General features: G+C 36.4%; 4 protein-coding genes across 10 annotated transcripts in view; 1 reads left to right on the top strand and 3 right to left on the bottom strand.

The window, feature by feature from the left end:
• Positions 1–238: 238 nt before the first annotated feature.
• Positions 239–4,398, top strand: LOC143358934 (uncharacterized). 3 transcript variants are annotated; one of them, XM_076796477.1, is made up of 11 exons: positions 239–671; positions 760–873; positions 1,119–1,358; positions 1,427–1,485; positions 1,565–1,748; positions 2,032–2,204; positions 2,318–2,434; positions 2,882–3,114; positions 3,391–3,501; positions 3,571–3,693; positions 3,869–4,398. In XM_076796477.1, the coding sequence occupies exons 2-11, from the start codon at positions 832–834 to the stop codon at positions 4,297–4,299; spliced, it is 1,713 nt and encodes a 570-aa protein (XP_076652592.1). In that variant the 5' UTR covers positions 239–671; positions 760–831; the 3' UTR covers positions 4,300–4,398. The 3 variants fall into 3 exon arrangements, with proteins under 3 accessions (XP_076652592.1, XP_076652593.1, XP_076652594.1); XM_076796478.1 differs by lacking the exon at positions 239–671 and having other exon boundaries at positions 690–873; XM_076796479.1 differs by lacking the exon at positions 239–671 and having other exon boundaries at positions 830–907.
• A 709-nt stretch (positions 4,399–5,107) lies between these two features.
• The window catches only part of LOC143358939 (uncharacterized), a 117,314-nt gene continuing 97,514 nt past the window's right edge, over positions 5,108–24,907 (bottom strand). The window contains exons 2-10 of one of the 3 annotated variants that reach the window (XM_076796485.1): positions 9,868–10,011; positions 9,254–9,373; positions 9,033–9,150; positions 8,438–8,684; positions 6,966–7,064; positions 6,782–6,872; positions 6,468–6,613; positions 5,811–5,943; positions 5,108–5,372 (exon numbers count right to left, since the gene is read on the bottom strand). In XM_076796485.1, coding sequence (XP_076652600.1) covers positions 5,322–5,372; positions 5,811–5,943; positions 6,468–6,613; positions 6,782–6,872; positions 6,966–7,064; positions 8,438–8,684; positions 9,033–9,150; positions 9,254–9,373; positions 9,868–10,008 — 1,146 coding nt within the window. In that variant the 5' untranslated portion in view covers positions 10,009–10,011 and the 3' untranslated portion in view covers positions 5,108–5,321. Of the gene's footprint in view, positions 5,373–5,810; positions 5,944–6,467; positions 6,614–6,781; positions 6,873–6,965; positions 7,065–8,437; positions 8,685–9,032; positions 9,151–9,253; positions 9,374–9,867; positions 10,071–24,907 lie in introns of those variants that run through there. The other 2 variants (XM_076796483.1, XM_076796486.1) reach the window with 2 other exon arrangements.
• Positions 11,021–22,077, bottom strand: LOC143358949 (tetratricopeptide repeat protein 39C). Its single transcript, XM_076796497.1, has 16 exons — positions 21,189–22,077; positions 19,485–19,622; positions 18,347–18,548; positions 17,819–18,029; positions 17,082–17,282; positions 16,495–16,663; positions 15,903–16,101; positions 15,171–15,442; positions 13,240–13,396; positions 12,737–12,840; positions 12,544–12,664; positions 12,240–12,371; positions 11,882–11,997; positions 11,373–11,540; positions 11,219–11,311; positions 11,021–11,158 (listed from the first exon to the last, which is right to left on the bottom strand). Exons 1-16 carry the CDS (start codon positions 21,342–21,344, stop codon positions 11,036–11,038), a joined length of 2,562 nt encoding a protein of 853 aa, XP_076652612.1. The 5' UTR covers positions 21,345–22,077; the 3' UTR covers positions 11,021–11,035.
• Positions 22,484–24,812, bottom strand: LOC143358681 (soluble calcium-activated nucleotidase 1). Of its 3 annotated transcripts, none has more exons than XM_076796009.1 (5): positions 24,695–24,812; positions 24,138–24,562; positions 23,662–23,865; positions 23,432–23,589; positions 22,484–23,353 (listed from the first exon to the last, which is right to left on the bottom strand). In XM_076796009.1, the coding sequence occupies exons 1-5, from the start codon at positions 24,772–24,774 to the stop codon at positions 23,141–23,143; spliced, it is 1,080 nt and encodes a 359-aa protein (XP_076652124.1). In that variant the 5' UTR covers positions 24,775–24,812; the 3' UTR covers positions 22,484–23,140. The 3 variants fall into 3 exon arrangements, with proteins under 3 accessions (XP_076652124.1, XP_076652123.1, XP_076652122.1); XM_076796008.1 differs by having other exon boundaries at positions 22,484–23,041; positions 23,141–23,353; positions 24,138–24,803; XM_076796007.1 differs by having other exon boundaries at positions 24,138–24,803.

Raw genomic sequence — 24,907 nt, 5'->3', positions numbered from 1 at the left:
GTAACTAAATAGTAATTAGTCGATAGTTGAATTTAGTCGATAATGCCCATCACTAGTTCCATTTACAAAATCAAAGGTTATCTTCATATAAATCCTTCGTGTGTCCACCTATAAAACAAACTACGAACACCAGTATGCGTACCTTTTGAAACCATCAAAACAGTTTTCGCTGCGAGTAATAATAATGACGTGATCGAGATATGGTAATATCTGGGTGAAACACCCTGTATAGTTTGCTCGATCGATTTTTCTCTGTAACCTCTTTCCAGAGGTGTGGCCAGATCAGGGGAATTGACACGAATTGAGGGGAAAAAGTTACCCCCACTTTGCCAGTACCGGATTAGTCACGTGACATTGTGACACACGCGCGACAGAGACGAAACGCGTCACGTGACCGAAACGTAGGGGAATAGCGTCGTAGAAGGGGAAGGATAGAGTGGGAGACAAATTTTAATCAGGCGACTCTGCCTCTTTCGCTTTTACTCGTATTTTTCTCAATTTAACTGTATAAATAGAATCGATTCTTCTATAGAATAATTGCCCGATTTTTAATCATTTAGTCTTTATCCGAACCTTATTGTACATGGGCAATTAATTATCGTTACCGAGATTCATAAGCTTCATCTGCAAACACTCGCAGCTTCAGTGATCTCTATTTACAATATATATAGGTATCGATTATGCTCGGCGTCGTTTATGATGTTTATGTCATTTAGTTTTAGTTTTTCAATACAAAGAAAATTGTTTATTGTTGTTCAGCGATAAGTAGGATGATTTTCAAATTGAAATCGTGTTGTTGAGATCTTCCGAAGCCAAGCCAATCAACGTCGGATGTTCATATTCTCATGTCGAAAATTTCACACCAAAACATCGGTAGGTAACGTGAGTTGTTACTAACTTTCGAACGGTAAGATTCGATTTTTGAACAACGATATATCTAATATATTGAATTTCTTCCGGTTTCGAACTGAATTAAAACGATATTTAACTGTATTTATTTAATGCTTCCAACAGACAGTAGATAAGGAATGCAAATAAATACAGGTTTATAGTTTTGAACGTTTAGCAATCTCTTTTGTCTGTAACGATTATTAATTATATATTAAAATGTATTACAGGGTATGCACAATAGGCAGAAACGAGACAAGGATAGACAAGATCTGCTGAAATCTTTCGGATTGAGTGGAATTATGAGCATGATTGAGGAAAGACTGTCACTATTTCATTGTGATCAGTCGCAAAACATCTTGCGCTATTTAATGCACAGAGATTTTGGATTGTGCGCTGTGCACAAATCTCGTGCACAGATAGACTTTATAGCTGAAACACTTCTTGTTTTAAAAAGTCACAAAAAGTTGGTAAGTGTTTCAATATTCATTTTAATATTGGTACGAAAGTAATTTTTGCTGTCACCAATTTTTTATAGAAATACAATCTACCCGGTGTTCCTAAGGCAACATTTTTAATGGTTTCTAGTCCTGACGGGTAAGAATTAACGTTAATGTTCTACAGAACCATTTGAAGTACTATCAAATTGCATTGTAAACGTGAAATTTCATTTTAGGACCAAAATGGCATCCACACATGGGAACCATAATATCTATATTACCGAAGTTACAACTGGAAAACATATTAAAACACTTGTTGGTCATCCACGCACTCCATGGTGCATCGCATTTCATCCTTCTTCGAGTCAAATCTTGGCTTCCGGTTGTTTAGGTGGTCAAGTTCGTGTTTGGGATCTAAATGTTAGTATTCCTCGATTATTCGTTTCATTATAAAAAGATTTTCATGCTACAGTTCCATTTATATCACTTCTAAAAGAAAGAACCTACTTGTGATAGAGGAAGACTTTGTATATTTATAAATAATTGGAACAATATACGGTCGGAGACAAAATTAAGTGAACACCCCTCAAAAACCTTAACAATAGCGGATTTGAGTTTTTTATTAATTTGATTAATTTGAACAATATAGCCGATTAACGAGGTACTAGAACAATTGTCATTTACAATATACTTCGTTGTATAGGATGGTTGTCAAATTTGGGAAACAGAAAATGAGACAGTCATAGCTTCACTTGCTTTTCACCCAACCGAAAGGTTACTTGTTATTGCAACATGTAATAAAATATATTTTTGGGATTGGACTGCAGCTGAACCTTATGACATAGCAAGCACTACAACCGACGATCAAAAAGTAAGGTGAGAGCTACACTAAATTACAAGTTGCTAAATAAATATGTTCAGTCCTTTCTGTTGGAAAATCATATTATTACCATACTGATAATTACTTCATTATGTGTTGTCTGTTTCAGATATGTAGCATTTGACAATTTAGGAAAAAAGCTGGTTACAGGCATTAGAAACACACCACAAATGCGAATGCGTTTTACCAAAAATGAAGAAAAATGTGAAGACTACAGAGACATGCAGTATGTTTATTACTAACGAAAACTTAATTTCCCGTGCGTTTTCTAATACATATATATATATATATATATATATATATATAGGGTGAGTCTCGTAACATTGTATAATGTAATCGTGATGACTACTTGGTATAATACTTTTTTACACAGAATTTGATGCTTTATCCAAATTAAAAAGAAAATATTGGGCATTCCACTGAAAAATCTGAAGGCGACCCTTGCATCTCGATGAAAAAGCAGATTACAGCACTGTATGTCCCCTTGGGAATCCGTGTAACATTTGTTTGACAAATTTTTTTGTACAAGAAATAACATAGGAGTTATTTGAAGTCGTCATGTTACGAGACTCACTCTGTACACTAATTAAAACAATGTTGCACGTTAATGTAATTATCGGACTGCCAAAGGCAGCCTATAATCTGGGTTTACGAGCAATGTTTTTGGTTTCAGCCTGCTACTTTCAGCATGTATCGAACAAATAGCAAGAATGGGGGACCAACGACGAGGATGTACCAATATGTTATTTCCTAAACGAAGGGCCAACAGCTTAAGCAATAACACCGAATTTAGAAATCAATCACTTAACTCGAACGCGGAACCTCCTTTTTCTAATGTAGAACCTTCGGGAATTTCTTCGTCTCGTTCTCCTGTACATAGTAGGCTCGATGCGAACACCAACGAAGGTAAACATAATGATTGATACTATTACCGACGAAAAGTATAGAGAATTAATTAAATTGTTCATCCATCTTGAAGACAGTAAATTATTGTTTAATAGATATCAAATGTTTTGGAATGGTATACAACTTTCTAAATGCAGACCTTTCCACTGAAAAAAGCGTGAAATTTCAATTGTGTGTTTTAAGTTTTAAGAAACTTGTATTTACGAAGACACATTAATTATAATGCACAATGTGCAACTGTTAACAGTACTGACATAATTTCTGTGTACTTTTTAGATGTATCAGATGGTTACGTACCTACATTCAGACCTAATTTCTATGCAGTCCAAAGGTATCGTGTACAAGCATGGGACTTTTCTAATGGAAAAACACCTGATATTACGGACTGTAAGTGTGCTCGTGTTGCATAGAATTAATCACGGTTCTACATTTATTTTCAACGCATGTTTATTTCAGACGACAAGAATATTGTTGTCCGAAATTGCAACATTCGTAATGATGCCACGATAGATATTTCTTCGGATGGAAAATTGTTAACAGCCATGACGCTGGCGCGTAGGTATCAAGTGACTACCATAGGTAAATGATTTACGTAAAACATTACATTTTATAATTAACTTCTTATATTAGTTTTAACTAACCCTCATCTGTCCCTCATTTTCGCAACTTAATGTGTCCCTTGTGTGTCAAATTGACACGAGGGACGGATATGGGTTAATAACGTATATGTACCTAACGTGATGTAATTTTTCAGCAGTGTACAGTTTGCAATGGGAGACTTTAGGAAAAAGAATTTATGCTACGGACATAGAGTGCGAGTCCGCAGTTTCCGTTTCATTTTCGCCAACGCAGCAGCACCTCGTGGTTGGTGTCGCAAGAAATTGCAACACGCCGGCTGCTAATTACATGGCTCACATTTATCGATTAATAGACAATAAGGACCAACACGAGAAACAAACACCTTACAGATATATTAATCCATTATGCCGATACATGGGCGAAGCCGTTTTCAATAAAAGCCAGCAATGGGCTAATAACAGACATATTATGGCGTCTATTCGAGAAATACTGCACAGTAAGACAGAGCCTAATGACTCGAGTCTGAACTGCATCAGATGGCTGCCACAACCTGGACAGGGATTGATTTATGCTACAAATACCGGAGAATTGAATATTGTTTATTAATTTGTATGTATTATGTTAGATGTATAGACAAAAAATGGCACAATTTATACAAGAATAAAGTTTATTATGAAATGTGAATATTGTAATGTACACAGCGTATCCGTGTATTCAGTTGGCGTGCATTGAAGATATGAATTGAACGACCAATACCGTTGAAAAAATAGAATTGAAATGTTACACGATTCATGCGTATGCCATTAGCATCAATCTGACAATCCACTTCTCCATTAAAGTGATACGCGTCGGCTCGAACGATCATGCTATCTCAATCTATTTACCATGAAGTGCATTCTTTGGGTTTTAATTGCAATTCTCAAACATTGCAAAATCTCAACGGGAAAACGTTGAAATATTGCTTTTTATTTAAGAGCAAATGATTCTTACCGTTTCTCCCATAAGACGACATGCAAATTCCGGCAAGAATCATCTGCTTCTTAAAATCTCCAAATAGCGCCATTACACGTAGTGGCAAAACGCTCAAACTGTTAGACAATTTAACCACAAAGGGTAATTTACCGATGATGATAGATGGCGCTACTTGCGCGAGTATCTAGTCGGTATTGCGGGTTTCTGTCACAAGAATTTTCTTATGGTCCTGTACAAATGGCGCCATCTATCACCGTCGGTAAATTACCGTAAGCGGTAAAATTTGTCTAACAGTTTGAGCGTTTTGCCGCTACGTGTAATGGCGCTATTTGGAGATTTTCAGGAGCAGCTGATTCTTGCCGGAATTTGCATGGCGTCTTATGGGAGAAACAGCAAGAATCATTTGCGTATAAATAAACAGTTTGATTTAACAGCTTAAGTGCATTAAATTAATAAATGGAATATTCTTTTGTAACTTCTGTATTATATTCTTGATACAATGGATTTATACAAAATTACAGATCGAGTTCTTTGACAAATTACTAGAGTAGTCACCAGATACTCGTTTTCTGCAATCATTGATGATTCAGTGAAACATTACCAACTATAAAATAACTATGAAACATAAAAGCTGGCCACATAATATTCTAAATGTTCTACTGGACAGAGCAGAGAAGGGTAAAATACGAAAAAGACGTGCTCATCATCTGAAACAGTCAAAGATTCCTTATTATCCGTCCGAAGACATTTTTCGAAAAATCATGGACGACGAAGCCTGGGTCCATTCTAATTCTTATTTATAAATCTTTCCAAAATTATTTTCCATCGCACTTTTTCCGTAGGAGTCGTCTATGTAATTAAACTCAATGAAGATAAATCACAATTTGAGGGACACTACTGCTGTACCGTGTACACAATAATATATAGTTTACAACAATTACACATAAGTTGCCAATTTGCAATTTTCCATTACACAATTGTTACACTAAAATGTTCTAAAAAGTGAGCCTTCCATTGCGATAGTACTGTGCCTATACTTAATCTTCTGAAGCCGAAAAGCTGGATGAAGTATTTAATGGCTTAGGTACAAAATGGACCCAGGCACAATCATCAATGTGTTAATTGGTAGAAGAGCGATTAATTACCGTCGAAAAGCCTTCGAAACATGGCGCGAACAAACCGGCAAAATTAAGCTCGAGCTTTGTCTGCGTATTTGCCAACACGAACAGCATCATTTTTTGCATTTTTGGCGGTAGACGGTACCATAACGAATTATATCTATTCATCATCGTCATATTCATTATTACAAGTTTTTAATCAGGCATTAAAATATGTCGTAACGGTGAGAAGGTATAGCCGGATAAGATTAACGGACTATTCGATAGGGCACAACCGTTTTGCGTTTGCCCGTGCGGGCAGCGATTTTCTTGCCCTGGGCATACACAAAAGGGCGGACACGAAGCCACGCCCCTGCGGGCAAGGCTACATGCACATGTCACACGCATTGTCCCAGCTATTGTGCTTGCCAATTTCCCCTACTTGGTCGTATGTGAAAATTCTCAAACAAATCTAACAGACGTGAAATAGGCAGATACATATACTGTAATTAATTCAGGTTTTTAAGTAGAACATTCTGGTTGTAAAACCTCAAAAAAAATCCGAGAAATACAATATCAGTGTATAGATAAAAGTATTGTTTTTGAGTTTTCTTTCAGGTATATCGGTGAGGTGCGCCGTGGTAAAATAAAAAAAAAAAAATAAAAACCGACTTTCTCGAAGTCAAAATGGTATTTTGAACTTACGTTTCTTGGATAATCTTCTTACTAGTGTCCAACACTAATTGCCCACTATAGTTGTTCCCGCATATGATCGCCAGATGCGCCAGAACCACTTGTAGGCTACCTATCGTGATATCAATCTCTTTCACCACGGTGATGTTCAAAAAAAGCTGGCGCACACAGAGGAAAATATAATCATTGATTTATAAGTAAGAAGGTACTTAAATTAGACAGACGATGCCAGAAATGTTCAATCCCCGTTCTTATTGAAATGTTCAATTCAAGTCCCATTTATGATTTTCTCCACCGTTCTTCTACAATACTTGAGTACAACTTACGCGATATATGTTCACACCGAACGAGATGATGACTACGATTATTATTGCCAACGATACCATCATTAGTTCGTCCGTGTAGTTTTTAATCTGACTTTCGTTCGCGAGCATAACACGCAATAAAAGAAATATAATGATTCAGACGCCGATAATATGCGGATATCCGAATAATATTTAAGGTACCAACTTGATGGCTCGCCGATGCATCTCCACAGCTGGGCGAATATTTAGCGTCGTGATTCGATCCGAGTTCACTGCTTCGTCGACTGCGTTTCTTATTCGGTAACTGAAGCAGAAATTTAGTACTTGATAAATCCGCAGTCTAATTATTATATCGCACAATTTAGACCTTTTAGTGTATTATTAAAAGCGCTGTGTCAAGAATGAAAATCTGGTAGCGAAAAAACAAAAGAATTCGCACGTTATTAGTTTGTACAGTATTTAGAGCAGAGTTGTTCAGAGTTTGCCCGTACGGGCAGCGATTTTCTTGCCCTGGGCATACACAGAACGGCGGGCACGAAGTCACGCCCCTGCGGGCGAGGCTATATGTATTTGGCGCACCCATTGTCACAGGTACGTGGCCAGCTACGGTAGTGCTACGGCCCACAGTGGGCTATTTGGACAAAATCGGATTCAAAATCAAGGAACTTTCGATAAGAATGAGGTAGAGCGATGAAATTTTTTTTAAATGAAAGCTGCAACTTTGTAGAATATGGGAAAAATAGAGAGATTGTGCTACGAACGTTTTTTAACCTCGAGAAAATTCGTTAAACACGAACAAATTCAAGAAAATTTTAGTTTTTCCAATACCACGCGCGGAAAAAATTTTTTTTTAACATACTATACATCATTTCCCATAGATTTTTTCACGCTGATTTCAAATCTGGTCCAAAATTTGTCTACGACCTCAGGATTTTGCAAGAAATAGATTTTTGTGACAAAAACTAATGAAGTCATTTTTTCGTTGAAATGATTGGATGGTAATAATCTCCCTATTTTTCCCATATTCTACAAAGTTTCAGCTTTAATTTAAAAAAAGTTTCATCGCTCTACCTCACTTCTATCGAAAGTTCTTTGATTTTGAATCCGATTTCGTCCAAATTGCCCACTGTGCGACCTACCCCCACCCCGCTTCGTCACTTCCTCGTAGCTTTCCACGCAACTGTACCAAAGGGCATCGGCGAACGACCTTGCCCGGTGCAGGGCATGTTGAGCAGCTCTGATCTAGAGTACAGTAAAGTCTCGATATTTGTCAAAAGCACGGGTCTCGCGGTAGTGGGGATAATCCTGTGACGCTTATCATCCACGCCTTGGCGACATATGTAGAGAAATCGCTGTATTATGTTTGGAGAAAAGCAAAATAAAAATTCCTTATATAAATCGAATTTTATCCAGTTATGTCACGACATAATAAAAATGATTAATGCCTGAGATCGGTTTCCACAAATTTACAAGCTTGTAAGGTTTTATATAATTTATTATTTAACGTAACAATATAAACGTGTTGCTGGGTTTGCAATCTCTAAATAGCTACGTGAAATATCAAAAACAGATAAAATAAATATCATAGGACAAATGAATATCGTATAACAAATAAATATCCAACGACAACCATAAGTTAGTAACATTAACTATTGCAAAACATTATTTTCCACGTACCAAGCGATATGCAACAGTCCACTGACGTAAGTGGATATAATAGTGATCGTTCCCTCGGTGCATACAAGCGTCAACAAACCGTACATCGTTGTCATGAATACGTGGAAACAAATCAGATTAGTCTCCAAGTTTCTTTCATAATAAAAATATCCAAAAAACTGTAGATATCGAAGTTGTAAATCCGATTGCAGAAGCGTAGGCACAACTAACAATCCAAACACCAGAAGCGATCCTAAAGAAATCAGAACTAGACTCCAAAATGGTGTTATTATAATTATTCTATTATTTATTTATTACTATAGTTATTTTATTATTTATTTATTATTATTGTTACTTTATTATTTATTTTACAACAAAGTAAAGATTTTCACGCCTCTGAAGCAGCATTTGCAAAGCCTCTTTTTCATTAGAAAATCGAGAAAAAAATTGAAGTTGTTTAAAAGATAATAGAACTGTGATAAATCAACTTTTAAGAGGTCATTGAATTGACCCTGTAAGGTCATGTTGAAATCAATGCGGTAGAAAATTGTTTAGACTTTGCAAACTTCTTTGAACTTGCCAAATTTCGAAAGGAGAAAAAAAGCTTTTGTTTTACCCATGTATACCCTGACAATGTACTTTGCCACTATCGAATCCTGCATCAGCAACTGCACCTCGAGGGGATTGTTCAGTGTGTCGAAGTCGTGTTGCAAACTGTCGAGCACGTATCTTACCTGGAACCGCGTGAAAAGAAATTCGGTCGGCACAATATTTTTATTAAACTTCGCGTAAATAGTTGATAACTTTAACAGGAGAATTATTTGTTTTTGTACTTACGGTTGAAAACAAAAAGACGGAAGAGACGTATCGTATACAATACATCAGTATCGGACAGCCGTACGATAACAGCACAACTATATCGTACAGCGACGGCTCTATATTCCTTAATGACAATAACTGTAAAATATTTCACTCACTTTTAACAATAAACACACCAACCACTGAAAACCACTGCCTCAGAAAAATGACAAGATCGAATTTATTCGGATTTTCAGCAATCCGTAATTTTTCAATGAATATTTAATGAACAATGTCACAGTCAGGATCACTTGTTTGTTATTGTAATTCGGCGGAAACTAATAAATTGTTTAACTGCGTTAATATTTTACCTATATTAATTATATTTACTGTTAAAGCACAGTTGATATTAAAAAAAGAGATACTACATTTTTTTCATTAAAACCAGTTAATATATATATCTTTTTCAATATTCATTACGCTTTAATAATAATAATAAGAATAATAATAATATAGGCACGGTAATTGGTACCCCCGCAGTAATCGGGTCCCTTATCCTACGTAGGATTCAATTTTCTCAACGATTCACACAAGTCAAAATGAACAAAAATGAACTCTAAAATGAACAAAAATGTAGCGTCGAATCGAGTCACCTGGACGATCACACAGCTGATCATAAGCACGCAGAAGAAGGTCCTCTTGATTTTTGTGCGGATAGAGTGCTCGTACGGCCAAAGTCCGAGGAAGCACATCAATCGGTAATAGAGCTTATAGTTCCCTTGGAACACGTCCATCTTACTCGAAATCCACGATCGTCTGCGAGAACATTGTCAGCCACCGTTCAATTACACCTTGTTGGCATGTTTTATTCAGCTATGGTTACAACCATAATTTTCCACCAATTTTCCGTTCCCACTAAACATTATGACTCGTCGTTCAACTACACCGTTATATTTTATTCAGCTGGACACATTTATCTCAATTTCCTGTCCACTGGCTCGTCGTTGGAAAATTGACTATATTTCCCTCGTATCACGTAAATGCACGATCGATCATCTTGTAAACGAAAGTTGCGACGTGATGTGTGTTTTCTTTTCGCTTTCTAAAAATCTTATGCGAAAAGATGCATGAGTGTTCTCTGCGGAACAATCTTGCGTGTCAGTGGTATTTGCTTTATAAAGTAAAATCGATCCTTTTGCGGAATATTTCTGGAAACTTAGTATCATTTCTGCGAGACTGTGGTATTGTGTCTTTTGTTGCCTGATCGAGGATCACTTAACAATCAACAAATATTATTGATTTATCCACGAGTAAGTATGAGTATTCAAATTTAATGTTTGAAGTATCGGAAAATGATATGACTTATGAGATGAACAAATCACATTGTTATAAAAATTTAATTATTTAATTTATGTTATTTTCATAATATTATTATTATTTTGAATAAATTCTCATAAGATATAATATTACAATATGTGTGTTTATATATACGTTTTTATTTACTGCACGATAAAGTATACGTAATACCTGTCCACCTCGATATTATATCAACAGTAGGTGGACGCCATCTTGGAATTTACGTGACTAATAATTCTGACGAGATACGATATCAAAATATCTAGGTGTTTATTTACTATACGATAAAGTATACTTAATACATACGCACGTAAATCCTACCGAATTCGATATTATATTATTTATATTATACTACGCGGACGCCATCTTGGAATTCCCACGGAGCCAAAACTATTCCCTCGGTCGCGATAATCATACTGAAATTTCTACTTTCTTTTCTTGATCGTTTGAACAGTTGCTTTGGAATCATGTATTCTTCTGACTCAGAGTACCGTGGATCCGTATTCGATAGATGCAGGTGTACTCGTTGTTACCACTGTTCGTGTGAACCTTCAGTTCGACTATTTCGTACGGCTTTTTCGGTTCTTTCTGTAAACAAACAAACGCCTATTCGGAAAGTTCTCAACAATCGCGAATAAAAAATCTTACCTGAATCTCGAAATATTGTATGGGCTGACCAGTATTGTCGTACATGAACTCGCCGAAGAAGAATGGGTGTGTATCATCCACACAATCCAGCCCCTAAGAATGAATGGTGTCACTTGATTATTATCATTAGCTTTTCATTTATAGAAAAGTTTACCCAAAGGGAGAAATCCTTCGGAGCAGTGCTCGTTTCTCCTGTGGGCGATATAGATTCTGGAATGTGCTCCAGACTGACTGCAGAAACGAATACAGAACCCAGTAACTGTATGACAACGTTTCCAGTGCTGCCTTTGAATGCCCAACACTCGCCCGGAAGAACGCCAGTCTTTGAAATAATTTAATACGCTTTAACTCTTCGCGATTTTTTTTGTGAAACCTTTACCAACACACTCGTGACATTTTTCCGATTAGAATGAGCCCAAACACGATACAGTTCGGATCGTATTTGCCTGTTTAATCCACGATTTAACAGAACCTCTATTATCCGAACCGTTCCAGTTACCTAGCTACTGAATCGCGAATTACACAGCAAATATACGTCGAACGATGTCGTGCTTGGACTCATTTTAATCAGCAAAATGTCACGAACGTGTTAGTGAAAGTTTCAGAAGAAGATTACCGAGTCAACGAGTTATTATAGCAAAAGTAAAACTAGCTTCTAACAACCTGAATTATAGTCTGGGGCGTGTTCTGTTGTTGACAAAGCGGGATCCCGAAGAGTTTCAACACCGGAGCACCAGCTGAATACGTTTCTGTATTTCTTGTAGAGAGGATGATGCCTCCTATACATTGCAAAATATAATAAATCAATTTGTTTAACCGTAGCATTTAACGATCTCGTAGGCAGCCATAGTTATAACTTGAATTATTGTTGAAACCACTTTTTTTCTTTTGAGATCAACGTTGAATTTAATATAAATTGCTAACAATTCCAAATGGTTGCTAAAAACAAAAATTCGTTACCAATACTCCCTGATATGCAATTTCTTTCTGAAAGATCATGATTGAAATCAAGTTTAGAAACCTGAACTTTCAAGGGCATAGTCCGTTCTACCAGTTTTGTCGGCGTCGTACGTCTGCAATTCGGTCCTCACCAAATCTTTCACCATGTCTGGGGACATGGCCTTCAACAACGCTTTCGTGTGCATGTCCATTCCTATTTCGAATCAATTGACAATTTACAATTGTTAAATATCGTTTAACATTGTCAAACGATTAGATTGACGGGCTTTATTTCAGAAGACAAATGTTTATGGAGAATAACTTTGAAAATCCGATTGAATTTGTTCAAGATTTTAACAAGTCCGGAGAACCGGAATCGGTTTTACCTTCGGAAATCTCGTTCCTCAAGTACAAAATGGCCTCCGCCATTTTCGGGATCACGTATCCAACCTCTTTTAATTTACTCTTCACGTCGGCGCGCGTTTCCATCACGTTCTGCACTTCCATCTGAGCAAAGATCGCTTAAAGATACAATTCGAGGAGTTTACAATTGTGCGGAAACAACGGTACACTAATTACCGATAGGGTATTCAAATGGGCTCTCAGGTTCACCAGATCCGATCTGATTACTTTGAAGGTGGTGCTCGCGGAGTATTTGTCGCAGATATGGGACACGGACATTGCTGAAATTTTTCGCAATGAAATCATCTTATACTGAATCAATTATGTATGAAGGGCAATTTTTTTCAAATAAATGTACCGTTTGTTCGCGGAAAAATCTCACATATTACTTAAAAATAGTCCTTGTACCTAGATTGCAGATTTTATGTAATTATATGAAAAATTAATAAATAGAAAAACATAAAGTAAGCAGTTACCACTACTTTTACTAATAATTAAACATTCGTCAAATATAAAATTTTTATTCATAAAATTGAATAAGCATAATCTCTGTAAGGTTAAAAGAAAGTTCTGAAGAGTATAGTGATCGAGATACCGGAATAATTAGGGGACTATGATAGAGGACCGTTAGAGGGTAACGTGTACAATGTTTAATTGTTTTAATCACGAGTGGGACATACCTAATAACGAGGTAATCACGCAAAATACAAATGGTCTGATGAGTTTACAGTACCAACGGGATGAGCGGGAGGAATTTAGTATAACAGCTGGACAGGTTCCTCCATTGGCGCAGCAATGCGTGTTTCTCACGCTCATCGGATCGTCCTCATAATCAGAATGTTTAAGGACCTTATTATTTATTAACGTTGTTTCCCTGTTGGCTTTGTCAATTTTGATGGTTTTGTTAGGTTCACCGATAAACGCCTAACTTCCGGTTTCAATCGATCCCGAGCCAGATTTCAGATAACCGGTACAGCCGTGACGAAAATTAGTCATTTTTGTACTATCTAAATGCTCATTTCTACAAAATATTTATAAAGTAACCGGACATCCTATTAAAATTATTATGAAATATTCGGTAGATGAGTCATAGAAAATTAATAATTTATCAGAATCTATTTATTTATTTATTTTAGTTTTCAGTACACAATTTTCCCATTATCTGAATGAAACAACAAGTCAGAATAAGAGAATCTGAAGAATCATGTTTGTTGCTAATCGTTGATTACCAAAATAGTCGATATTTTTTACACCTGAAAATATCGAAGTAATTCTTTAAAAATCATTCGCAGTTTACTCATTCGTCCAGAGGAATGAATTTATTGAATTTACTTTCGAGATATTATTAAACTAATTATTTTACATATTATAAAATTTGGAAACCGTCATTTGGACGGAGTTCTAGGTTAATTTAACAGCGACGATTAGCCAGTATTTATCTTTATTGATTAGCGTGAGGATACTATAGTTGTACTATGTACAGGGGGTGGGCGTAGTCATCGGACGTTCATGACTCGTCATTGAATCTTCTTAAAGTGCTACGTATTCGTACGCTGAGCAGACTCTCGAAATCGTAGTCTGTGTATTCGTTCAGGGCTTTTAACAGGACTGTTCTTCCTTCCTCGACGTTCTGAAAAGTAAATAAACAAACGTCACTATTGGGTGCGACTTTGTATTTAATTTTTCAATTTCATAGGTTTTATTTTATTCGTTTTATTAATTAATATTTTAAAGTTGATATTTAATATGTTCAACTAATATTTTCAAGTAGATATGTAATATATTCGATTAATATCATAAAGTTGATATTTAATATGTTCAACTAATATTTTCAAGTAGATATGTAATATATTCGATGAATATTATAAAGTTGATATTTAATATGTTCAACTAATATTTTCAAGTAGATATGTAATATATTCAATTAATATTATAAAGTTGATATATTAAACTATATTAAATGAATATTTCAGAAAATAATATTGATGAAAAGAATATTTTAAACTAACATTTTTATACAGTTTAATGATTTTTATACATTGTTACCAACAAAGGTTCTTTACGAATTAACCCAATTCCATCGACTAATTTTTATTAAACATACTCACATTAGTGATGCAAAGCGCGCTACCAAGCTCGTAAAGTGCAAACGCGCTAATATGTTGATCGTACAAGTCATTGGACGGACTTCGTCGTCTCAGGCAATTTCGGAAACTCTCGATCGACGATTCCTTGTCTCCCAGATAAGAGTGAGCTGCACCCTCGATTAGATCAGCTAGTCCAACCATAGGCTCGTCGGATCTGTTACCCTTGCATTCTGACAACAAATCGTCATTTTGTCAGATCAGTGATTTTTCTTTACTCGGCTTCGACTTTAGAAATGATTTTGGACAAAATGGATCCAAAAAGCGTTTGAACACTAGATTTCCCATGCTCGAGAAATTGTCAATATTTGAACTGTGATTATTTCGTTAAAAAAAAATAGTTACAATAACAAATTCAGACTCATTTTAAAGCTCGAAGCCTCCACTTTTGAAGGCCGTCATACCTTGGTATAAGTGTTCAAATTTGGATTCATTGTGTTAGATTTTAGAATAATTATTGAATGGTGTAATTGGCAGTTTCGATTACCCAGAAGCACTTTTCGTAATGAGTCCGCGGTACAGGATGGCATAGCGTTCCACAAGTAAAGCAGCTCGTACACGAGTAATCTGTAGTATAGTACTGTGTACGGTTGCCCAGTTTCTTGGTCCACGAGCTTAGGCGAACGGCGCTGGATGAACAACCCTAATTGCGTCTCCCGGTTCCTTCCCTTCGCGAAGTAACGAATCTTTTGATAAGTTATGTCCAGGTCGTCTAAATTACCGATTGCCCCGCAACAGACTGCGAATACAAATTAATTCACTGAATTAATAAAAACAAAAAGTCTCACTTCGGTGGGAAATACTTCACTCGGCCTATGCCGGGGTCATTTCTGACCCACGCCGATATTTCGCTACAGTTTTCTTTCATCGTGTTTCGGATGAAGATGAAGAAGAGGGGATAGCGATTTTCTTATTTCGAAATAAAAAGCGACGGGTCACGAGTGACTCCGGCATAGTATACGGAGGGGTTAAGAAAATATTTTCAATCATATGAACGCAGATACAAGTAGAAAAATTTTGCGTGAGCTTCCCAGCTAGTGTTATCTTCTTGAAAAATTTTAGATTGGGTTTATTTCTCCAAATACGTTATAATTTAACGTGCAATCGTATAATTTCATTTATGCTGCAATAATCTCAACAATTGCAGTTACTTCATCGTGGTAATTTCACTAATTTCAAATATAAATATTTTTGTTCACCTGCTCCCAAGTAAGCGTACAAGCTCTTCGACCACCTGGACTCGTAGCATAATCGCGACAGCGACGGATAAGCTTTGTCATAGTTGAAGCGGATTAGGTAACACCATGCCATTTCGTGTAGACATAGTAACTTCACCTCTCTCTGATTCGAAACTTCGACGGCCTTTTTGTAGGCCTCGAGAGCTCCAGCAACGTTCGACTAAAAATTCAATTATCATTATTTAATTATTGTACATTTAACAATTGTCACGTTCACTATTACCGCGACGATCATGATTCTCTATAACTTTTGCACAAAATCAAACTAATTTTTAGCGCAGATTTTATTTGTTAAAATTGACTTATAAAATGTAAACAACGAAATCTGACTATAACATGTGCTCTAAATCAACTTAATTTTGTATACTCTAAGACAAATTTTGATGAAATTAAAAATGATATCGTGAAGTACATTTTATTAAAAATACAACTGTGTTAAACGATTTGCAAGATTAGACAAAGTCTCAAAATCGATGTTTTAATTTCAGGTTCGAATTTTTTGGAGAAATTGATGACAAAATACTAGTGAAATATTAAGATATGGCGCCGTTACCTCGAGTCGTTCGATTCGGCCTGTGAAGAAGAGGAACAGTGCGGAATCGCTAAATTCAGGATGGCACTCTACAATTAACTGTTTCACAGCGTTTACGCCAGCCCTTAGGTTGTTTCCGTCAAGACCGAAAAATGGACGTACGATTGTGTGGTACCAGAGTAACGACAAACTGCAATAAACGAATTCGAATTAGTTCGTACATCTAATAAAAATTCACATTGTTGTCCAACACAGATTTTATCAAAACCACACTTGAGTGTAATTAACACAAATATATTTTATATAAAATTGACAGAAAGAAGAAATACAAAATCCCTTTTATATTTTCAATAATATCTATTTGATATTTTCGATAATACGTATTTAATACTTTCAATGGTATCTGTTTCATATTTTAAGCAAATTTATAATGCAACAAATATGAATGATTTAATAAGAATCGATACAGTTAGTCATTAACTAATTCAGCGAGCTTATTTCGTACGACGACTTCGACGAATAAGATTGGCATGTTCCCCAAGGTCTCTGGAGTTGATTGACAGTTCGATTCGAGCATGACAGTCCCAATGGTATGATAAATGTCTTACGTTGCCAAAGGGGCTCGCATGTCCTCGCTGAGACGTGCATTTTCCAAGGCGGCAAGACTCGCTTCTCTGTCACCCTTGAAGCCAAGAAGATGGCTGACTTTCACTAAAGATGGCGGCAATAAGCTGACACATAACTGGTAAATACCGTAACCGAAGTTTACCGCTGACATCAATCGGGAAACCTCTGCTGGTGCCACGAATCTGCCAACAGAATTTTGTTTGTTAACTTTCAATTGCTGCAGAATGCTTTTCATTCTCGTAGCCGAAGACGCAGTCGACTGAAATTATACAACATTACTGATTTTGATATTCAATATTGTATTTACAAATGCCATTCATCTCTGAAGAGAATACTTGATATTATTACTATTATTTTAGACAAATTTTGAGACGGTGAACTCAATAAAATGTTTATTAACTTTAATATTTGATATTAAATGCCATTAATTTTCAAATTATTTAATATTCCATATCAAATGCTATTCATTTAAAAATTATCTAATATTCCACACCAAATGCTATTCATTTAAAAATTATTTAATATTCCACACCAAATGCTATTCATTTAAAAATTATTTAATATTCCATATCAAATACTATTCATTTTGAAAGACATTAAATCCATACTTAGTATTAAATGCGTTTCATTGACTTCATTTTTCAAGAATATTAAACCAGTGAGATTAAATGAAAAATTATTTCCCATGAAGATTATAAGACAGATAGATAATAATTACGGAGTCTGCTGTTCATAATTGAAGCCAGTGAGGGAGAACAGCATCGACAATGTGCTCCTCAGACTCGATGGCGAAGACACCGGCGTTAGGGGGTTCGCCGAATCATTGCATGACGATATGGACAATTCTGATGATCCTTGGCTGTGTGGACTATGCAGAGAATACATGGAATCGATAGAGGAAGGTGTGCTGCATCTCGTGTGAACGCCCGCTGAAAAGTATATAATGCCAATATAAAATGGCACGGAAAGATCTGTTTTTCGGAGAAAATAAAAATTAAATAAAAAATCTCCAAAAATTATAAAATTATTTTAATTAGTTACTTCAAGAAGCTTGGAGCTTATTATTTGCCCGACTATGGCCCCCTTAGGCTGGCAAAAGGCTCTGACTAAACGTGCAGTAAGCATAAAAAAACTGAATTTTGTAGATCCTCTCGGGGGAAAAAAAAAACTGCATCGAGAGGATGCACTGTCAAAGAAATTAAGAACACTCGAGTGTAGAACAATGCGGATGCATGCTATAGCATACCGGAAGGCTTTCTGCCGAACGTGCGCTGATACAGTTGCCAGATTTGCGAATGTGCATACTGATAGACCTTCCATGCTTTACGTAACGTCCAACCACCGCGAACATAACCGGTGATTTCTTGTTGCAGCAACGTTAGTATAGCTCTGCAAAACATCGAGTCTGCTAGGACTATCAGGCTCTCCAGTCTGTTCACGTAATCCGTCTGCAATGATAAAACATTTTCTTCTTTTATTAGTTTTATCGACACCTTTAACATTTCGTTCATTCTCATTAAAATAGTCCGCCATTTTTTCTTGGTTTTGGTTTCTTTATACTGTGGCACAGAATCATGAGTTTTCGCATGCAGTCAGCCTCATAATTAATCGTACGAAATTTAATTTAAATTTACAGAAAATTTTGGAAAAAAAATTTTTAGAAAATTTAAAATTTAGTACAAATTTTTAGAAAATTTAAAAGTTGAAAGATGTAGCCATAATCTTTCTCGGTTATTCTTAAAAAATTGCGAAAATTTATTCTATTACAGTATACCATAGGTATAATCTTTTATTTTCTATGAAATCTAAGCAAACAAAGAGTATGGCACCTTAGTAAAATGCGTCATTTATTTTATTATTTTCCGATGCAGTACGCTATTCTTGCCTGTGACAGTTTATTTTTAAAAGTAATTCATTGATGGACCTAATATTACGGGGACTTTTATTATAAACATTGGTATAAGATTGTTTCTGACATGCAGGGTGACACACCTAACTTTTAGTACTATTTGTAAATTATTATAAATCAGTGAGTACTAAACAATGTATACAGGGTGTTCCACTTTTGAGTTTCTTATCAAGAAATTTTTGAGAAACTTGTCTGCAAGAAAATTATTATTTTCAATTATTTTCTCCTCTAATTTACCTTCCAATTCTCATTTAAACCGGAAAGTCGTGTTTCGTTTTGTACAGGTTTTCTATTAAATAAATAAATTTATCAATCGTACATTTAATATCTGCTTTTCCATTAATGGTGGTTTTGTATAAATCTAAAATGTCAATTTTGCAATACTTCTCCGTCTTTTTCTGGTGTACTTAAGTAATTGATAAAAATGGATCACCCTGTACTTTAAGATCAACAATATGATTTTGTAAATAATTACTCCTGTTTCCTCTGTTCTGAAGACTTGACTCTTCATCGACTTGAGCCATCCTATGTCCATAGCACACTCCCTTTCCATGCTTTTCAACAGTTGTATGGCTGCGTCGAGATAGCCATCCTCAAATGTCATTAACGCATTCTAAAAATTATTGATTTCATGTCATCGAATCGCAATCTGTTAGTTTCAAATTATGTGAAATCTTTCATCTCAATTTATATAAATATAAATTAGTAATTAAAAATTACGATAAAAATGATAACAATGAAAAGAAATGCTTTGCGAGTTTTACAATAAAAGTTAAATATAAATTACAGTAAAAACAATGATAGAGGACGATCAAATATTTGGAATTGTTTAAAGTTTTTTAAATAGCCATGGTAAGTTAACATATTAAAAATTGTTTAACATAAGGTTGTAGAGTGTATGCTTCTTCCAAAATGAAAAACGAAAATTGGAGAACAAAATGGTCTTGTCAGGAACAAAGGACGGATGTTTACAAAGAATGTGATAGCTACAACCACAATGCTGAAGTGGCCTATATTTTCCATGTAAGACGTCATCAGGACAGACCATTTAAATAGCTCCTTGGTCAATAACGTTAAGCCGCCTACGGTGGCACGCGATGCATGCCGCCCTTTAATGTTTTACTTACGCGAATAAAAGCCATGGTCATATACAAAACAATGTCTCGCAGCATGATCGAAACTGCATGACACACATTCACATAACAGTACATGTACGGGCAAAGTGACCCAAAAGTCATTAGACAATTCTGGAACGGAATACTTACTTTTTAAAAATTCGCCTCCATTCGTTTATAAACAAATTCAAATTGTAAATGATCCGGTGACTTTTGGGACACCCTGTATATACATTTTATTGCGAACCACGCATTTTATTGAGACGCACAGGGATCAATTAGTACTCGATTAGTTCTCATCGCTTGCAATTTTCGAATGGGCATCAAAAATGTTTTAAATAAAAATTTTTTGTTACAATAAAACTGTAGAGTATGTTTTATCTTTTTCTTTTTCTATAGTTCTACAAATATCAAATACCATTGACATTTTAAAAAATTTTATTTTTATAGGCACACTTTTACTAATGAAAAATTTCAAATTCCATTAAAAAGAAAACAAGCTTGACCTTCACAATGTGTTCTTTAAATATCCACTTACGGGAACGCTAATTACGAAAAGTTATGCTTCCTTTGAGACATTACATTTTTTATCGTGCTTATACTTTTGGCTTTTAAAAGTTGTAAGTTAAGCGTACAAAAAAGTGTTAACAATTTTCCCACAAAATAATAAAAAACAATATATTACAATATAGAACGATAATATAATATACAAATACTATTGTCTATTAATATATAAATAATCCAATACTATTGCCCACTGGTACGAAACAATAATGCACCGACAAATTACACAAAAGGACAACACAACGCTTTCCCGTTTCCTCCATCAAGTAAGTAACATTACATCCCAAAATAATCTCAAAAATCTAAAACTCAAAATTCATATCTGAAACCCTATCCGCGCGACGCAGTGATCAAAATTACATGCAGCACCCTATACGGACCGAGCGTCTGCAGTTTCCGTGACCTTGAACGCTCCCCTCCCCCTCCCTCAGCATCTCCAAACGAAATCCAAAATAAAAACGCAAAGAATCCTGCTCCGAAGAAAACAGAACATTTCATACCATAAACGAGACGAAGCAGCGGCTGGCCCGTACATGAAAGCTGTTAGGGTATTTGCTAAACAGAGCCTTCGCCTCTTCTGTCTTATTGTTCAGGAACAACGAGATCCCTTCTCTGGCGATCCTCCATTCCTGCACGTCCTCCGATTTCTTAGCCATGACGTATTGCAATTGCAATTGGTCACACGAGTTCGATTAGATCACAGGAAGGAGACACTGTATCTTCTGCGTTATACTGATTGCCACGTGAGGGTGCGTCAGGTGGCTACCTCTGGCCATCGACGGTAACGGAAGAGCCACGAGGTTCAAGCTCGAGAACGTCGAGTTTACAACAGAGCGTGTGTAATCAGTTAACGAGCACGGTCCCGAATTCTCAGAGAACGGTGTCAGCTTCGCTGCGGTGTCATCATCGTGGGGTGCGAGCGATCATCCACCGACAATGTTGCGGCACACAATGGAATGACAACGCCGGCGAAGACATCACTCGTCATCCGGGAAAACGATCCGCAAACGAACGGGAAAGTCTTGTTTATCAGGACTACTGGTCCCCCACCGGTGACCAGACGAAACCACTTTCGACGGATATTAACCGCAACGTTCTACGAAGAAAGTAGCTAATGTTGTACAACGTGGACTCATTCGTGTCGGACAATTCTTCCGGTGACGACACTTCTATCCGAGCCGGATCCTCTTCCTGCAACTTTGTTTTCGTATTGTTGACGTCTTTCGTACCAGCTGGACAGAGTCACGTGTCGGTTTTTCGTTTGAAGGTCTCGGGCAACATCGAGGAGGATCGAAATTTGTCGAACGAGGGAATGTTTATGGTTAGAAACGAAAGGGAGAGGGTGCTCGATGTCCGGGCTGGTTTCAATTCGTGTATGGTGCCTGCTCGCTATGATGCCACGAATTGACTAAATCCTCTCGGCGTAGCGCAATGCTGCTGCCACCACCTCGGGTTTCCAGATGTATGTGTATATATAGATATATAGATGTATCTATATGCATATATATATATATATATATATATATATATTATTGATTTTACAGTATGTACCCGTGGCAGCCGTATATTTACCGCAAGTTGCATTTTAATTTCGATAACCGGCCTCAGCTGACTGCCGCCGAATCGATGAATACCTCTGTGGAATTTTGCTAGGCTTTTTTTGCAGTTGGTCTGGCCCGATCGTTGAAGTTTATGCCAATTTTGAAATTTGTAGTATCAAGCGTACGTTAAAAATAAAACGGAGTAGAATGCGCCAAATTGTCATTGAGGTTCCTAATAAATTCAAAGAAAGGAATTACAAGAATAAAATCATTTATTACAAAAACATCGATTGGGATTGGTGTTACAAGAAAGCTATTTAACTTAGATTCCCGAGAAGTGATTTACAGTCGTCTTCGCGAATGAATTTATCTTTGGTAACGATGGGACAATGGTTATCGGTGGAACAATGTGGCAAAGAGGAGCGCCGATGCTATTGCAGCGGCTCAACGATAAACTGAGATGGCGAATCTTGTTCGAGGTGCAATGCCCATAAACGGTGTTGATCCAATTCACCGGATCCGGGGAATTATGGATCGATATATGTATGTGCATGAACCACTATTTAACTCTAGAGAAACTCTTAAAAGTATTCTGTACTATAGAGTAACTAAATAATTTCCATTTTGTTGCTTATCACCAATTCACAGCAGTGTGGAACTATGTAAATAAATTATTACCTACATACCAATTAAATATATTTTACATTTAATTTATATATGAAATCTTATTAATAGTTAATTATACGCAATTACGTATGTACAGTGTGTAAAATATAGTAGGTCTTTCTCCCGTAATGTTTTAGAACATTCAACTAAAAAATCGAATAATATATTAATATAATATAAATATATATTTATAAAATATAAATAATCGTTTGTATTACAAGTCATATTCCTACGTGGAATGTTACCTATATAAATTCTAGACCTTCGAACTTTTTATCTATCACTCTAGTGTCTGGCATTATTACAACACCTTTAATTGTGAAGGCTGTAATGTACGTGGCAGTTTGACCTAGATATTCTTCCGTCTTCAGTGCGACGATAATTAAATCTTGCGAACCTGGCAAGAATTTGAAACTTGAAAAGCCTCTTATTGGTACTATACTACCAATTTCGGTGACCTGTAAATGTATTGTTCTATAAATACTATTCTATTTTTTTCTCACAAACGGATGAATAATATCAAAATTAGTTGGAACCTTAACGTCAACGAAATTCTCGTCCGTTCTTAACAAAACGTTACAACTCATTCTCTCATCTGTGTTATCGTTATAACGTTCTTGAGAACACCGTCTTGGTAAGAAGAACCAACTTTTGTGTATGTCGCTCCAAATCCCTGATTCATGAATCATGTAACCTGTAGAATATCGACAACCAATTTTTATACTTATAAGAACTACGGTTGCATTCGATGGAAACAATTACATACCTGGAAATTCTATATTCATTGCTTGCCTCAGTCGTTTGTAATTCGCAATCCAGTTTACAGAGGATACCTCGCCACGAGGGGACACGACTTTTACCCAAAAAGGATCATTGCTCTCGAACTCCCCTGTCGCAGAGGTCCATTCCTTTCCCATGCTGCCAACGTATAAATGTTCATCTTTAACAGTTGCCCATTCAGATTTAAATCCTGTCGATAATTTAGCACGTGTAACATGGACCTTAAAACCAGTAAATACACTGATCGAAGCTGAACTATTTCAGCGCCGCACAGGCCAATCCCACTGTTCAGATTTCATGCCGAATAATGCCACGGCATATGGGTGCTATGCTCGATTGGTAGCACATAAATCTGCGAAATTAGTTCAGAAAACAGAGCGATCACGCTGCTGAGCATTATTCAACATGGTTTCTGAAATGGCCCCTGGCGCTAAAACGGTTCAAATCAGAAACTGAATATACCTTTAGTATGCTTCCCATTGCCGTTCATTAATAGAATCCAAGGGTAAACTTCCTCTCCCTCGATGGCGTATACTACTCCAGTACGGTCATCGAAAGATAACAAACGTCCATCGAAGGTGACCAATTCGGACAACTCCATACCGCGCCCTTTCATAGTTAAAGACGTTGTGAACATTTGGGTCTTGTCATCCCAAACAATGGAGATGATCGAGGTGCTAGGATTCCATAAGAGACTTCCAGTTTTCATAAGACTGTGCCACGTGTTTTTTTTATCCAAGATTTTTGAGTCATGATCGAGATCACTTATTATGGCTATTCTGTAGGTGATGCCTTGCGGTGTCTTAACAGGAGGCGACAAAGGGTACGTATTATTGTACTTGTAATAGCGGCACTGTGTTGGCAATTGATTCGACGAACTAATGATTCTGTGCAATAACGGAAAACCGATTAGGAACATTGGAACAGATAACAATAAGAAAATTAGTGCCACATATTGGTTCTGAATACGAAACGTGCTGTTCGCAACTCTGTACACGTGTGGTGCTCGCAACGCTTGCCTCCAGTCGTGTAAATATGGCATCTTTAGGTTACGGTTCTTCATCCTATTCCTAACCTCCTCTTCCATCATGGGTGTCATCGGCGAAAGGGGTAACGTTGACAACCGCGCGCCCCGCCATCTATGCTCAATTGAATATTACAAATGGCGGTAAAAATAAAATCGCAAAAGATCCGGAATTTTCTATTCACGATTAATAAAAGTTTTGTTCGAC

Source organism: Halictus rubicundus, chromosome 11 (genome assembly GCF_050948215.1).
Source record: "Halictus rubicundus isolate RS-2024b chromosome 11, iyHalRubi1_principal, whole genome shotgun sequence".
Taxonomy (NCBI): domain Eukaryota; kingdom Metazoa; phylum Arthropoda; class Insecta; order Hymenoptera; family Halictidae; genus Halictus; species Halictus rubicundus.
Note: the sequence above shows the minus strand (reverse complement) of the source record. Positions and strands in the feature narration are given on the sequence as shown.

Excerpts from the sequence above, each read along its gene's own strand:
- LOC143358934 (XM_076796477.1), top strand. The coding sequence starts at position 832 with ATGTTCATATTCTCATGTCGAAAATTTCACACCAAAACATCG. Across the intron at positions 874-1,118 it reads AATTTCACACCAAAACATCG|GGTATGCACAATAGGCAGAA; the intron begins GTAGGTAACGTG and ends AATGTATTACAG. Across the intron at positions 3,115-3,390 it reads CGATGCGAACACCAACGAAG|ATGTATCAGATGGTTACGTA; the intron begins GTAAACATAATG and ends TGTACTTTTTAG.
- LOC143358681 (XM_076796007.1), bottom strand. The coding sequence starts at position 24,774 with ATGACACCCATGATGGAAGAGGAGGTTAGGAATAGGATGAAGAACCGT. Across the intron at positions 23,590-23,661 it reads AATGAATATAGAATTTCCAG|GTTACATGATTCATGAATCA; the intron begins GTATGTAATTGT and ends GATATTCTACAG. Across the intron at positions 23,354-23,431 it reads AGAATTTCGTTGACGTTAAG|GTCACCGAAATTGGTAGTAT; the intron begins GTTCCAACTAAT and ends ATACATTTACAG.
- LOC143358949 (XM_076796497.1), bottom strand. The coding sequence starts at position 21,344 with ATGGCTAAGAAATCGGAGGACGTGCAGGAATGGAGGATCGCCAGAGAA. Across the intron at positions 19,623-21,188 it reads GCTGCTTCGTCTCGTTTATG|AATGCGTTAATGACATTTGA; the intron begins GTATGAAATGTT and ends AATAATTTTTAG. Across the intron at positions 13,397-15,170 it reads GTAATCGAAACTGCCAATTA|TCTGATTATGAGGACGATCC; the intron begins CACCATTCAATA and ends GTCCTTAAACAT.